General features: G+C 41.8%; 2 protein-coding genes across 7 annotated transcripts in view; both read right to left on the reverse strand.

Moving 5' to 3' along the window:
- Positions 1-8322: 8322 nt before the first annotated feature.
- On the reverse strand, positions 8323-9453 carry LOC139410101 (G protein-coupled receptor 88-like). Its single transcript, XM_071155544.1, has one exon. The coding sequence runs from the start codon at positions 9451-9453 to the stop codon at positions 8407-8409; it is 1047 nt and encodes a 348-aa protein (XP_071011645.1). The 3' UTR covers positions 8323-8406.
- Positions 9454-11835: 2382 nt separating this feature from the next.
- Positions 11836-16363, reverse strand: part of LOC139409039 (dual specificity protein phosphatase CDC14AB-like) — a 48581-nt gene continuing 44053 nt past the window's right edge. For 2 of the 6 annotated variants that reach the window (XM_071153699.1, XM_071153700.1), the window contains exon 15: positions 11836-15555. In XM_071153699.1, coding sequence (XP_071009800.1) covers positions 15507-15555 — 49 coding nt within the window. In that variant the 3' untranslated portion in view covers positions 11836-15506. The remainder of the gene's footprint in view (positions 15556-16363) is intronic. The other 4 variants (XM_071153696.1, XR_011634352.1, XM_071153697.1 and 1 more) reach the window with 4 other exon arrangements.

Genomic DNA, 16363 nt, shown 5'->3' on the forward strand with positions numbered 1-16363 from the left:
ACCAAAATCCAAAGACGTGGTGAAATGTTTTGTTGATTTCATGTTGAATTCATGTTGTTGACAACTCAACCAAATGTAAATCAAAACTACACGCTGAACTGACGTCTGTGCCCAGTGGGTAGTTTATACAAAACTATACTGAACAAAAATATAAATGCAACATGTAGTGTTGGTCCCATGTTTCATGAGCTGAAATAAAAGTTCCCAGAAATTTCACGCTGGTATAAAGGATTTGGAGACAGGCGCAGGAATACATCATCTGGGTTTTTAATACACCCTAAACAAACACATATACAAAACACTGGGATGTACCCAAGCAAAGAGCAAGGGTAAACCTTGTAGAACGACAAGGGACGAGACCCGTAATACACAAGGCACAAAACACGCAGCACAGGCTGAGACAACGCATAGGTGCTCACACCACCAACGGACATGGGAACAATAATGCCCAGCCCAATGGGGAAACAAAGGGCACATTTACACAAACACAATCAGTGAGGAATTGGAACCAGGTGTGCGTAATGACACCTTCAGTACAGCCTAGAAGGCTGGTGACGTCAACCTCCGGAACTGGTGAACAGAATGAGCAGCAGTACCGTGGGGGATCCGTGACAATACATTTGCCATACACACAAAAATCTTATTTCTCTCAAATTTTGGGCACACATTTATTTACATCCCTGTTAATGAGCATTTCTCCTTTGCCAAGATAATCCATCCACCTGATAGGTGTAGCATATCAAGTAGCTGATTAAACAGCATGATCATTACACAGGTGCATCTTGTGCTGGGGACAGTAAAAGGCCACTCTAAAATGTGCAGTTATGTCACACAACACATGCCAATTGGCATGCTGACTTGCAGGAATGTCCACCAGAGTTGTCAGCGAATTGAATGTTAATTTTCTCTACCATCAGCTGCCTCCAACCTCATTTTAGAGAATTTGGCAGTACATCCAACAGGCCTCACAGCCGCAGACCACACTTAACCACGCCATCCCAGGACCTCCACATCCGGCATCTTCACCTGCGGGATCGTCTGATGAAACTGTGGGTTTGCACAACCAAACGATTTTGGCACAAACTGTCAGAAACCGTCTCAGTGAAGCTTATCCGCATGCTCGTAATCCTCACCAGGGTCTTGACCTGACTGCAGGTCGGCGTCGTAACCGACTTCAGTGGGCAAATGCCCACCTTCAATGGCCACTGGAACACTGGAGAAGAGTGCTCTTCATGGATGAATCCCGGTTTCAACTGTAGATCAAATCTTATTGGTCACATACACGTGTTTAGCAGATGTTATTGTGGGTGTAGCGAAATGCTTGTGCTTCTAGTTCCGACAGTGCAGCAATATCTAACAATTTCTCAACATATACCCAATACACACAAATGGAATTAAGAATATATAAATATGGACGAGCAATGTCAGAGTGGCATAGACTAAGATACAGTAGAATAGTATAGAATACAGTATATTCATATGAGATGAGTAATGCAAGATATGTAAACATTATGAAAGTGACATTATTAAAGTGACTAGTTTACCATTTTTTAAAGTGGCCAATTATTTCAAGTTTGTGTATATAGACAGCAGCCTCTCTGTGCTAGTGATGGCTATTTAACAGTCTGATGGCCTTGAGAATCTATTTTTCAGTCTCTCGGTCCCAGATTTGATGCACATGTATTAACCTCGCCTTCTGGATGATAATGGGGGTGAATAGGCAGTGGCTCGGGTGGTTGTTGTCCTTGATGATCCTTTGGCCTTCCTGTGACATTAGGTGCTGTAGGTGTCCTGGAGGGCAGGAAGTTTGCCCCCGTGATGCGTTGTGCAGACCGCACCACCCTCTGGAGAGCCCTGCGGTTGTGGGCGGTGCAGTTGCTGTACCAGGCGGTGATACAGCCTGACAGGATGCTCTCAATTGTGCATCTGTAAAAGTTTGAGGGTTTTAGGTGACAAGCCAAATTCCTTCAGCCTCCTGAGATTGAAGAGGCACTGTTGCGCCTTCACCACACCATCTGTGTGGGTGGACCATTTCAGTTTGTCAGCAATATGTACGCCGAGGAACTTAAAACGTTCCACCTTCTGCTGTTTCCTAAATTCCACGATCATCTCCTTTGTTTTGTTGACGTTGAGTGAGAGGTTGTTTTCCTGGCACTACACTCCCAGATTCCTCACCTGCTCCATGTAGGCTTTCTCATTGTTGTTGGTAATCAAGCCTACTACTGTTGTGTCGTCTGCAAACTTGATGAATGAGTTGGAGACGTGCTTGGCCACGCATTCATGCGTGACCAGGGAGTACAGGAAGGGGCTGAGCATGCACCCTTGTGGGGCCCCAGTGTTGAGGATCAGCTAAGTGGAGGTGTTGTTTCCTACCTTCACCACCTGATGGCGGCCCGTCAGGAAGTCCAAGTACCAATTGCACAGGGTGGGGTTCAGATCCAGGGCCTCAAGCTTAATGATGAGCATGGAGGGTACTATGGTGTTGAATGCTGAGCTTTCGTCAATGAACAGCATTCTTACATAGGTATTTCTCTTGTCCAGATGGGATAGGGCAGTGTGCAGGCGATTGCATTGTCTGTGGACCTGTTGAGGCGGTAAGCAAATTGAAGTGGGTCTAGGGTGGCAGGTAGGGTGGAGGTAATATGATCCTTTACTAGTCTCTCAAAGCACTTCATGATGATAGAAGTGAGTGCTACGGGGCAATAGTCATTTAATTCAGTTACCTTTGCATTCTTGGGTACAGGAACAATGGTGGCCATCTTGAAGCATGTGGGGAGAACAGACTGGGATAGGGAGAGATTGAATATGTCCGTAAACACACCAGCCAGCTGGTCTGTGCATGCTCTGAGGACGCGGCTAGGGATACCATCTGGGCCGGCAGCCTTTCGTGGGTTGACACGTTTAAATGTCTTACTCACGTCGGCCACGGAAAAGGAGAGCCCACTGTCCTTGGTAGTGGGCCACGTCGGTGGCACTGTAACTATCCTCAAATGCCCTGGCAAGGAACGTGTTTAGCTTGTCCGGAAGCAAGACGTCGGTGTCCGTGACGTGGCTGGTTTTTCTTTTGTAGTCTGTGATTGTCTGTAGACCCTTCTGCCTTTTGCACACAATGTATATAGATTATTTTTTCCCCCTACTATGTTATTGACTTGTTTATTGTTTACTCCGTGTGTAACTCTGTTGTTGTCTGTTCACACTGCTATGCTTTATCTTGGCCAGGTCGCAGTTGCAAATGAGAACTTGTTCTCAACTAGCCTACCTGGTTAAATAAAGGTGAAATAAAATAAAATAAATAAATAAAATAAAAATATGTCTCATGTCTGAGCCATGGAATTGCGACTCCACTTTGTCTCTATACTGACGTTTTGCCTGTTTGTTTGCCTTGCGGAGGGAATTACTACTCTTTTTGTATTCTGCCATATTCCCAGTCACCTTGCCATGGTTAAATGCGGTGGTTTGCGCATTCAGTTTTGCACAAATGCTGCCATCTATCCACGGTTTCTGGTTAGGGTAGGTTTTAAGTCACTGTGGGTACAACATCTCCTATACACTCCTGATAAACTCACTCACCATCTCAGTGTGTACATCAATACTATTTTCAGAAGCTACCTGGAACATATCCACGTGATCAAAACCATATTGAAGCGTGGATTCCGTTTGGTCAGACCAGCATTGAATAGTCCTTAGCACGGGTACTTCCTGTTTGAGTTTCTAACTATAGGAAGGGAGGAGCAAAATGGAGTTGTCAGATTTGCCAAAAGGAGGGCGGGGGAGGGCCTTGTATGCATCCTGGAAGTTGGAGTAACAGTGGTCGAGTGTTTTAGCAGCGCGAGTACTACAGTTGATATGCTGATAGAATTTAGGCAGCCTTTTCCTCAAAATATGCTTTGTTAAAATCCCCAGCTACAATAAATGCAGTCTCAGGATATGTGGGTTCCAGTTTGCATAAAGTCCAGTAAAGTTCCTTGAGGGCCGTCGTGGTATCGGCTTAAGGGAGGATACACGGCAGAGACTATAACCAAAGAAAATTATCTTGGGAGATAATACGGATGGCATTTGATTGTGAGGTATTCTAGGTTGGGTGAATAAAAGGACTTGAGTTCCTGTATGTTATCACAACTACACCATGAGCCGTTGATCATGAAACATACACCCCCGCCCTCTTCCCGGAGAGATATTTATTCCTGTCGGTGTGATGAACTGAGAATCCAGATGGCTGGACAGACTCCAACAATATATCCTGAGAAAGCAGTGTTTCCGTGAAACAGAGCATGTTACAATCCCTGATACTCGGAAGCGGTGGTTGGTGTGCGCGCCTCCTAAGTCGGACCTAAAGACTGCTCCGAGTAACTCTCCTTCACCAACATTGTTCTGGGTCGGCCTCTGGAATCAGTTCAATTGCCCCGAGTGGTGCGAACAAAGGATCCACTTCGGGAAAGTCATATTCCTGGTCATAATGCTGGTAGTACTGGTAGTGCTGGTGAGTTACCGCCGCTCTGATATCCAATAGTTCTTCCCAGCTGTATGTAATAACACATACAATTTTATGGGCTAGCAGTGTAAGAAATAATACATAAAAAACGAAATACTGCAAAGTTTCCTAAGAACTAAAAGCGAGGCAGCCCTCTCTGTCGGTCCCATTTTTAGATATCGGGCAGATGGCAGACGGGTGGGCGAGCGGATTGCTGATGTCAACGTTGTGAGCAGAGTGCTCCATGGTGGTGATGGGGTTATGGTATGGGCAGGCATAAGCTACGGACAACGAACACAATTGCATTTTATCAATGTACAGAGATACCGTGATGAGATCCTGAGGCCCGTTGTCGTGCCCTTTATCCACCGCCATCACCTCATGTTTCAGCATGATTGTCACGACTCCGACCGAAGGTGGCTCCCCTTCCCGTTCGGGTGGCGCTTGGCGGTCGTCGTCGCCGGCCTACTAGCTGCCACTGATTATTTCCTCCCCCTCCTTATGTGTTTATTGAGTGCACCTGTTTTGAGTTGGGTATAATTAGTGAGGCTTTATTAGGCAGCCGGCCCGCCTGGTTCCTTGTGCGGGATTAATTATTGTGACCTTCTGTTTTGTGTAAACTTGTGTGCACGTCTGTGGGTTACGTGTTTTCCCATTTCTTGGGTTTTGCTGGACAGTTTAAGTCCCCCTGTTTGGGGCGTTTGTTTTGGTTATACGCCCTGTGTTTTCGTGGGGTTGGCTTATGTTCGCCGTTTTTGTGCATTAAAGTAGCACTCCCCTGAACTCTCTGCTTCCTGCGCCTGACTTCTCACCCACTACACTCAGAACGTTACAATGATAATGTATGGCCCCATGTGGCAAAGATCTGCACACAATTCCTGGAAGCTGAAAATGTCCCAGTTCTTCCATGGCCTGCATATTCACCAGACATCTCACCCATTGAGCAAGCTTAGGATGCTCTGGACCGATGTGTACGACAGCGTGTTCTAGTTCCCGCCAATATCCAGCAACTTCGTACAGCCATTGAAGAGGAGTGGGACAACATTCCACAGGCAAAAATCAACAGCCTGATCAACTCTATGAGAAGGAGATGTGTCACGCTGCATGAGGCAAATGGTGGTCACACCAGATACTGACTGGTTTTCCGATTTAAAAAAAAAGATATGTGACAAACAGATGCATATCTGTATTATTTCAATTGACTGATTTGTTTATATGAACTGTAACTCAGTAAAATCTTTGAAATTGTTGCATGATGCATTTATATTTTTGTGTATAAATAACAAAACACTGGCAGCTAAATGTACAGTTGGTCATCTGGTAGAAAAGACACTTTGATCTCTTGCTACTTGGTAGGAAACAACTGAAAGGAAAAGGGCACCTTGAATATCCTGCTTCTGAGAAAGTCTCTTCCTTCAAAGTTTGTGCATCTGGATCACTCTTCATACATCCATGTGCCTATAATATTCTTGCTTTGAAACATATACAAATATAAGAAGTGTGTTTGGGTGGGGGGGGGGGGGGGCGCCTATCATACTTGCAAAAGATATGAACGAGCATTAAAGTAAAACCCATGCGCAAGTTGTCGTAGACTGAGTTTTAATTACTTCAGTTGAAAACAAGCAGCAATAACCATTACATTTAGTCAGTTCATTAATTTCATGAAAAATATGTAATTTATTTCATAACAGCTTGTTATCATTAAACTAGATACTAATATCAATATGGACAATACCATACAGACCAAAAAAACATTTCCTTTAATTAATGAAGCTGGGCATCTGAAAAGAACTTCAGTCCTTAGTCGTGCAGACCATTGCAATATCTATTGTTTCTTAGAACAACTAAACAAACAAATTGCTTCCTGGCACACTCTTCCACCCACAGTGGTTGGTAACCATATACACTACACGGCCAAGTGTATGTGAACACCCCTTCAAATTAGTGGATTCGATTATTTGTTGACATGTGAACATATTTAGTATAGTTTTATCTAAAAAGGATAACTTTTAAAGTTTCACAATTTTTATGAAATTCACTGAGGATGGTCCTCCCCTTCCTCCTCTCAGGAGCCTCCACTGTTCCTGACAGTTGCTGTTTGAAAATACATTGAGTATACAAAACAAGTTTGGATTTCCCTCTTGGTTGGGTTACGGCAGAGTCCAAGGGAGATGCTTTCTTCTGAGGGATGGATGGATGGATGAATGCTCTTTACTCCAACAATATCTTGTACAAGTGTATAACAACAGTCTAGAATTTACACTGCTCTTTCTGTGACAGACGGACCAGGTGAAAGCTATGATCCCTTATTGACACTTGTTAAATCTACTTCAAATCAGTGTAGATGAAGGGGGAGACAGGTTAAAGAAGGATTCTAAAGCCTGGAGACAATTGGGACATGGATTATGTGTGTGTGCCATTCAGAGGGTGAACAGGCAAGACAAAAGATTTATGGGGGTATGGTAGTATGTTCCGGGCGCACTGGTTTGAGTCTGTCAAGAACTGCAACGCTGCTGGGTTTTTCCACGCTCAACAGTTTCCCATGTGTATCAAGAATTGCCTACCACCCAAAGCACATCCAGCCAACTTGACACAACTGTGGGAAGCATTGGAGTAAACAAGGGACAGCATCCCTGTGGAACGCTTTCAACACCTTGTAGAGTCCATGCCACAATGAATTGAGTCTGTTCTGTGAGCAAAAAGGGGTGGAATTCGATATTAGAAAGGTGTTCCTAATGTTTTGTACACTGTGTACAATCTACACAGGAGCTTCTAATCATCAGGTTTGCAAGGCAGCAAATACAGCATGACAATATACTGGTGGCTACTTTGTACCTTGTACAGAGGCATTAAAAAGTGGCTGTTTGTAATCATGGCCTATTTGGGTAGTATCATATCTGGGATCCTGGTACAGACGTGTACTGCTTGGCTTTGGGGTGCATGTCTGACAAGCAGGTCAGGTTCAGCTGAACCAGTAGGAAATGGTCTGCAACGGGTAGGCCTGGATACCCGTGTTCGCTGATCCATCTAAAAAGAGCATAAACTGTGAAAAACATCATAAGTGATATGGATGCATATACCTGCCAAAATGCTATCATTTTAAAATGCAAATTGTAAAATGACTCATCAAAAGATGCAGTCGTTCAACGACCGTTAGGGATATTATTTCCAATACCGTCATCAGATGAGGCATGCATAAGATTAACGATGTTGCACCCCTGGATGTTTGCACTGATTAAAGTAGTAAGTAGTTGTACAGTCACGGTGTGCCTCCAGTGTCATCTCTTCCTTGACTCGGACAACACGTTCTTGGCCACACACTGGTAAAACTATTGAAGCCAGCCTGTGACGGTTCCATTTTTGTGTCGGTGACAATTCGGGGCAAGTGATTCCCTTTTCTCCCACCGTCGATGGTAAATTGGGGGGTGGCCATCCCTGCTGCTCATAGATGAAAAAGCACTGATGGTGACCTCAGGTGCATCTGGACACACAAGGACACTGCACCTAGTCAAGCGTAATAGCCAAACGTGACAAAATGTTTTTTGCACTTTAATTTTCAGCTTTATTAAAATGAACACATAAGCGGATTTACAATTTGCATAAAGGCTTATTACAACCATGGTCCATAAAAAATGTATATAGAAAAATACATTAATATAAACAAAAACGAATTTGATACCAAATGAATACATAGTTTGTAAAACATTGTGTGAGTGTTCTTCTGGTTGACCTACAATTTATTGCATAATGGCACTACATAATAATAATAATAATAATAATAATAATAATAATAATACCTTAACAGCATCACTAACATTTTACAATGCTGAGCAACCAATAGCGTCATTTTGAGTTGAGTTGCCAGGTAAGCTTTCTAAAACAATGTAGGGATGTATCCTTACAGGGGACCAATGTCATTGCAGTTCAGATGCTGTTCAATTTATCTCAGCCAAAAATGCCCTTCTACTGTTTTGTCTCGGCAGAAGGTGAGATATTGTATTAATTGTGATGGGCTCAACCCCAACTGTAGACCCTCTCCAAAATTCTCCCTTGAGCACGGATCTGAAAGATTTTCTAAACTCCTCGTTCTTCCAAGTGTAGAGAAATGGGTTTGTAACAAAGAGAGTGCAGAAAAACATCCAAGAACAAGTCCTTAGTGCCAATGGCACTGTGGTAAAAAGTGCTATTGATAACACCCAGAAAAGAGGCTGTGTAGTGAGTATGAATATGAAACACACTGCCAACACGTAAAACCCCAAACGTTTGTCCTTTCTGGGGAACGAATATGGAAGGTTATTTACTATAGGAAAATGTAATATGCTGACCCTCTTCACACTGATCTGCACCCTTCGAAAGATTTTTAAATAGCAATACAGAACAACCATTGTCTGACCAATAATAGTCAACGCCAGGGTACCAGCTGCAAATGGGTCAGAGAAAATGGGCTTCCCTCCTTTGAGCAGTGATGCTGCGGAAGCCGGGAGATATGAGCATCCTTCCTGTGGGTACCGTAAAGATGTGATCCAGGGTAAAATAAATCCCAGCGCCGAAAGCCACGAAGCGCTTATCATCCATTCTGTGCGTCTTTTTTGGTAGATTGACAGATAGGTCACTGGTGATTTGGTAATCAACACGTATCGGTTGACGGCGATCAGGGAATGGGAGAGAAGAGAGACAGTGATGCCGAGAAATAAGAGCGCATCTTTGAAGGCTTGGTACCCAGCCGGGAAAGGGCTTCCAGAATAAATTCCCACCGCCTCGTGCGGCATCCAAAATGCGCACACCAACAGGTCGGCTATACAGCCGTTCACAATAAACGCATTGCTAGCCGTCCGAAGTTTCTTAAATGTCACGACCAGGTAGACAACCAAAAGGTTTAAAATGGTCCCAAACAGGCACATGAGAGAATAGAGTGCCGCAAGACTGATTTTGGCATCGTGTCCCACATCGCAGTCTGCCAGTTGCGCCGAGTCGTTTTGCATGTTGGAAGAATCAAATGTTTTTCATACGAAAAAACGGTAAGGAGTCATTTTGCAATCTTGTTGATGTTAGTCTGTTCTCCCTCAGTGGAAATTAGTTTCCATATTGAGGCAGCAGGCAGTTGCATTGAGCGCCTGTGGTGATGCTGCAGACACCAGATCAACAAAGACGTATGAGAAGACTGGAGGAGAGCAGGTTCATGATAACACCTACTCTAAACATCTAGCCTACTGCATGTGGCGTGTTAATAAAGATTGAATGATTTCCATGTGTTATTTCCAATAATTATGATGGAAATGCAAATCGGCCTATATCATACACTAAAGCAATATAGCATAGGCTATCCTACTAAACTTGAATAAAGGAAAATCCATAATATGTTATTATATAGGAGTTAAGAGTCATAAAACCAATGCATCCACAGAGAATGGCTGGCTGCCTGACATTTAATGTAATGGGAGTCAGAGAAGCCTTTTGAATATCTAGCCAAAACATCCATTTGTTGAAAAAGAATATATTCTTAAATATAATACAGAGATTGACAGTTTTCTGTAATCCCTTTTTATCAATAGGCCTACAATATTAGTAACATGTCTTTCCACCAACACCAAGGCACCAACACCATTCAACCAATTGCAGATTGGCCATTTCCAAAAAGCGTTTTGGAGAGTGTTTGATTTGATACAGCAGGATGTCCAGAAAGGAGGCCGAGGGGAGTTTACACTCGATTCAGAAATGGGCATAACCTGTTCAGTTGATAGCAAACCTGGCTGAGAATTCATTCAGTGTACAAAAATCAGACAGACCCGAATACCTAACTCTCCCTCCATACTGGACTAACTGCTGTCAAATCTAATACACTTTTGAAAGCAAAACATTTGAAATACACCATTTGCCAGATTGAATCGCAGCCTATATAACAGGCAGGAAATGTGAACACCACCGTTTTAATAGATCATTGGTGGGTGTATACAAAGCCAAAACCCATACCAGTCAATGGCATTCCTCTTATTATCCACCATGACTGCAGCATTTCATTAGCAACAAGACATATGAAAGAGAATCAACATGGCCTGGATTGGAACAAACTGAAATGGATCCGTTTTAAAATGATTCAACAAAGGGTTTCGAACCATACAGTAGCTCACACAGGACTTTACACAAAACTTTGTATAAAAACACAAAATCCTACTGTGGTGTACATTATAGGTTACACCTTACACAATCTCCAATGGCTGATTTAGAGCAAATTATGTTCTCTAAAAATAATAAAATAAAAACAACCAACAGTCCTATTATGTGTACTTCATAGAGGTACCCCCTGTATATAGCCTCCCTAGTGTTATTGTGTTGCAACTTAAATAATTTTTCTATTAAAAAATCTATAATAAAATGTTACTTCAGTTTATTTGAGTAAATACTTTAACACTTTTCTCTCCCTTAACTGCATTGTTAGGGCTTGTAAGTGAGCATTTCCCTCTATTCAGTGTTTGTGACAAATACTCACTATAGCTCTTTACAAAAACAATAAACCCATTTTATTAAAGGGAGAAAAGTAGAGAGAAAACAAGAAATAACAAGAAAAGTCAATTTCACAGTTTTTTTTGTTATGTAATCAAAACAGGGCTGTTTGGCACCAAGCTATGAAGCTGTGAAAAACTAAATGTCATTAGCAATTCAAACACATGCAGAATTCATTACTGACTTGTCCCTTTATATATAGACTGTGCTCACAGACACACACAGGAGTACCAATTGGTAAAAGGACAGGCAGAAACAATTAAAAACTTGGTTTTAATTTTTTAAAACTCGTCACTGATGAATAAAGGGAACATTCACCTAAAAAAAAGCAACACTTCCTTATCTTGAAATTTGTCTTTATGAACCATAACTAATTAATTGACTCTTGATTTATTTAGTCATCAAATTAAAAATCACCACAAGTACACATATGGAAATTATAGTTAGACTAGAAACACTTCTTCCAAAAAGTTAGCTTCTTCGTGTAATACTTTACACTTTTGTATTTGGTCATCGAAAGATAACTGTCTCTGGCTGTTTCCAATCTCTTTCAAGATAAGAAATTCAGGTGAACTACCCTGCCTAAGTAAAGATTATGCAGAGCCCTTTATTGCAATAGAATAGCTCTGAGTTGATGTGCCTAGGTAGTCATTTGAAATAAGTGCGCTATTTAAAAAAATAAAAAAAAGATGCTATGTTCGGTTAGCGTTTTCAAACAAATTATTCAACTGTTTGACAGCTGAAAGGATATACAGCTGTGAAACCAAGACAACCAGAATCAGTCGGAGCTAGTGTTCCTTCCTTCCTTAAAATACAAATGTATTCGTATGTCAAGTAGAATAAATAATTTACAGAGACAATAATCTTTAAAATGTGTTTTTATTTTGTTACTTACTTTAGAAACCTGCATTAACTGTAAATGTAAAATATATACACTGAACAAAAAATATACAACGCAATATGTTAAGTATTGGTCCCATTTTCATGAGCTGAAACAAAAAGATACCAGAAATGTGCTATATGCACAAAAACGTATTTTGCTCAAGTTTTATGCACACATTTGTTTTCATCCCTCTTAGTGAGCAATTCTCCTTTGCCAAGATAATCCATCCACCTGACAGGTGGGGCATATCAAGAAGCTGATGAAACAGCGTGGTCATTACACAGGTGCACCTTGTGCTGGGGACACATTAAAATATGCCGGTGTCACACAACACATGCCAATTGGCATGCTGACCGCAGGAATGTCCATCAGAGTTAGTGAATTGAATGTTAATTTTCTCTACCATAAGCCACCTCCAACCCCATTCTAGAGAATATGGCCGTATATCCAACCGCAGACCACGTGTAACCACGCCATCCCAGGACCTCCACATCCGGCTTCTTCACCTGCGGGATCGTCTAATGAAACTGGGTTTGCACAACCAAAGAATTTTGGCACAAACCGTCTCAGCGAAGCTTATCTGCGTGCTTGTCGTCCTCACCAGGGTCTTGACCCGACTGCAGTACAGCGTCGTAACCGACTTCAGTTGGCAAATGGTGACCTTCAATAGCCACTGGCATGCTGGAGAAGTGTGCTCTTCATGGCTGATGGCAGACAGCGTGTATGGAATCGTGTATGTGGGTGAGCGGTTTGCTGATGTCAACATTGTGAGCAGAGTGCCACATGATGGTTGTGCGATTATGGTATGGGCAGGCATAAGCTATGGACAATGAACACAATTACATTTTATCAATGGCAATTTGAATGCACAGACATTCTGTGACGAGATACTGAGGCCCATTGTTATGCCATTCATTCGCCGCCATCACCTCATGTTCCCGCATGATAATGCATGGCCCTATGTCGCTAGGATCTGTACACAATTCCCGGAAGCTGAAAATGTCCCAGTTCTTCCATGGCCTGCATACTCACCAGATATGTCACCCATTGAGCACTTTTGGGATGCACTGGATCGATATGTACGACAGCATGTTCCAGTTCCTGCCAATATCCAGCAACTTCGCACAGCCAAGTCATTGAAGAGGAGTGGAACAACATTCCACAGGCCACAATCAACAGCCTGATCAACTCCATGCGAAGGAGATGTGTCGCACTGCATGAGGCAAATGGTGGTCACACCAGATACGGACTGTTTTTTTCCCCTGGTCCACAGCACTACCTATTTTTTTTTAAGTACAGTAGCTGTGGCCAACAGATGTATATCTGTATCCCCAGTCATGTGAAATCCATAGATTAGGGCCTAATGCAATTATTTTAATTGACTGATTTCCTTAAATAAACTCAGTAAAATCTTTTAAAATGTTGCGTTTATATTTTTGCTCTGTGTACATACAGTAGACACATTTGCATTTTAGTATGCTTACTGTATGAAAAATACTGATCTACAGTTTAACATTTTCTTTACATACTGCTTGAAAAAATATATGCATGTAAGAATTTTGCTATTAAAATTGTACATTTCATGGAGGTAGAACACCTGCATTAAGATTCTCCCATTTTGAAACAAAATCATTTCACGGCCAGGAATGTACAGAGGTCTAAAATAATAACAAAAATGATCAAATCAGTGATAAACAAATGCTTCTGTATCCATTTTTTCTCTCCCCCAAATCAATTTCAATATTCAACTACATAAAATAAAAAAATATATGGATCTATTGTTACAAGGTCCAACAGAAAATGTACTTAGTTGGGCCATCGTAGGCCATACTCATTGGTAGAAAACCAGCTTTGATAATGACCGCTGCATTGTGCACCCAATGACATCCAGCATTACATTCTAAAGAAAGCATTTTTTTGGGGGGACAGTTGTGCTTTTCAGTTTTTTTTTTTTTTAGGAACCTCTACCTGCAAAAGTTCTCTCCATCTACAAGCTGAACTAATTATAATACACACAAGCCAGGAAAAACAGTCTGACTTGTTTTTACATTCAACACAAACACGCCACACAACATGGAAATATTTCAGTAATAGCGATGCACTTCCACTGCGCCTTGAATTATAAAACAACAAACATAATTGGTTCTATAGTAGGGTGTGTGTGTGTGTGTGTGTGCGCGTTTAAAAATAGGCTGCCACGAAATCAAGTTTCGTAATCTACAGCGAGTAAATGAGTGTCGAATAACACTGAAAATCTGCTCATTAAAATCAAACATTTTCCCATTAAAAAGAGCATGATTGCAGTGGGATCCTGTGTCTGTGGAGAGGGTTGCTGAGCTGCCTGGCATGAACTGTATACTGTAGGGACTGAGGCTTGTGTTGTGGGTGGTGTCGGTCCAACACCACAACTCAAATTTCCTCTAGTAATGACCACGGTTTGAATCATCCTTTTGGTTGGTCATGCTAAACATACAGTACATATTCACAAGGCCTACACAACGCTGGTTGCAGGTATGACTTTAGTATTTATCCTATAGTTGTCCCATTGATATGCAAATCTCCTGTAGGCTTGCGACAGAGGAGAACATTATTTATTAGTTCCAATTGAAACCAGTCGATTGAATTGACTTAATCAAAAACAAAACATTTTTTTTAGAATAGTGAAGAAACAGCATTCATTTCTTCCCTATATGTAATTCTCTTCCATTCACATCTCTTCTCTAGAGCCCATCACCAGAGGACTGCAAACATGATCTCTAGACAACCCCCTACACACACGGTAACCACTCGCTCACATACGTACATATTCTCATAGTCTATGGTACGTACATGCTACTACATGCACACGCGGACGTACACCCCCACTAACGCACAAAACACTATCGTAAATAGGAGAGCACTTTACCCTGAGCCTGGTCCTGTAAATACATTGTTGATAAGGAACACGGCTCGCAAAATACCGTAAGCCGTCTCTCACAATCTCACATATTTTCATCTAGATATATTGTTAGTGAAGTAGTTACACTCAGAGACAAAAATAGAATTGTCGTAAACCAAAACATGTTCTTTAAACCACTTCTAAATAAACATTTCTTTATCCAGGCAACAAAATTGTCATATTTCATGTATAAAAACATTGTCTAAAATTATTATTATTATTTTTAACTATCCCCCCCCCAAGTACAAGTCATGTGTACACAGTATTAGCACATAAACATATAAAAGAAAACAGAGATATGTGATACAGGAAAGTCTATATGTCCGGATCTCAGCTTTAAAGAAAGAGCACTCACAGTCACAGCCTGGCCAAACCTAATCATAGCTCGCCAGAAAAAAAAGGGGGAAAAAGCTGGGTAAACAAATCGCCCTTTGTAAGCATTATCCAAACAGTGACTGCAGTTAGGGTGGATCGAGGCCGTCTGAGGCTGACAGAAGAAGCCCAAAACTCAAAGTTCCATGAGCCATTGGGAGTTTGTGGCTGTCGATGTGCCCGTCTCCAAAGACCACACCCATTCAGATGCCACGGTTTATTAATTTTCCTTTCAGTATGTGGGAGAGAGTGGGGGAGATATTGCGAGAGAAAAAAAGGGGGTGGGAGACCCATCCCATCCAGGTCAGAGGTCCAGTGTCAAGGTGTCTGTCCGGTCTTGGTCAACGCAGCACCACCGATTTAGTATTGAACATATTCAGATTGAAGGGACTGCAAGAGATGGAGAGGGGAGACAGAGACAAAATATGACAGTGAATCACAGTGGATTATAACACGGCCTCTGGCTCGGATGCAAATAGAAAAGCAAATCACTGCATCTAATTGTTCAAGTGTTGACGACAACAAAAAAAAAGGGTGAAGGTTGTTATCTAACAAGCCTGTGTGAAATATTCTATTCCTAACAGGTTACACTTGAACGGTTGGTTACAAAGGTATAGAAAAGCCATTCAAATAGACAATTTAAATGCCAAATGCATTTTCCTGGACGAATTAATAGATTTATGGTGGACAAGACAGACAGGGTGTCAGTGTGTGGGCAAGAGTAGGAAGCTGCGGAGGTAGAGAGCAGGAATTAGCAGGACTGGCAAACAGATGGGGATGAGATGAATTGTGCAAGAAGGACATGGGATTCTGATAGGGTATTGGAATTCTGACAAAGGAACAACTCCACTGACTGGCAAAACAAGGAGACATTAATACAATATTCTCCATTACTCAACCACCCCCCTCTGCAGTGATGTAAAGTATTTAAGTAAAAATACTTCTTAAGTAGTTTCTGGGGTCTGTACTTTACTCATTTATATTTTTGACAACTCTTACTTCACTTCATTCCTAAAGAAAATAGTGTAGTTTTTACATACATTTTCCCTGACACCCAAAAGTATTGGTTACATTTTGAATGCTTAGCAGGACAAGAAAATAGTCCAATTCACGCACTTATCAAGAGAATATCCCTGGTCATCCCTACTGCCTCTGATCTGGTGGACTCACTAAACATACATGCTTCTTTGTAAATTAT

Source organism: Oncorhynchus clarkii, chromosome 5 (genome assembly GCF_045791955.1).
Source record: "Oncorhynchus clarkii lewisi isolate Uvic-CL-2024 chromosome 5, UVic_Ocla_1.0, whole genome shotgun sequence".
Classification (NCBI taxonomy): domain Eukaryota; kingdom Metazoa; phylum Chordata; class Actinopteri; order Salmoniformes; family Salmonidae; genus Oncorhynchus; species Oncorhynchus clarkii.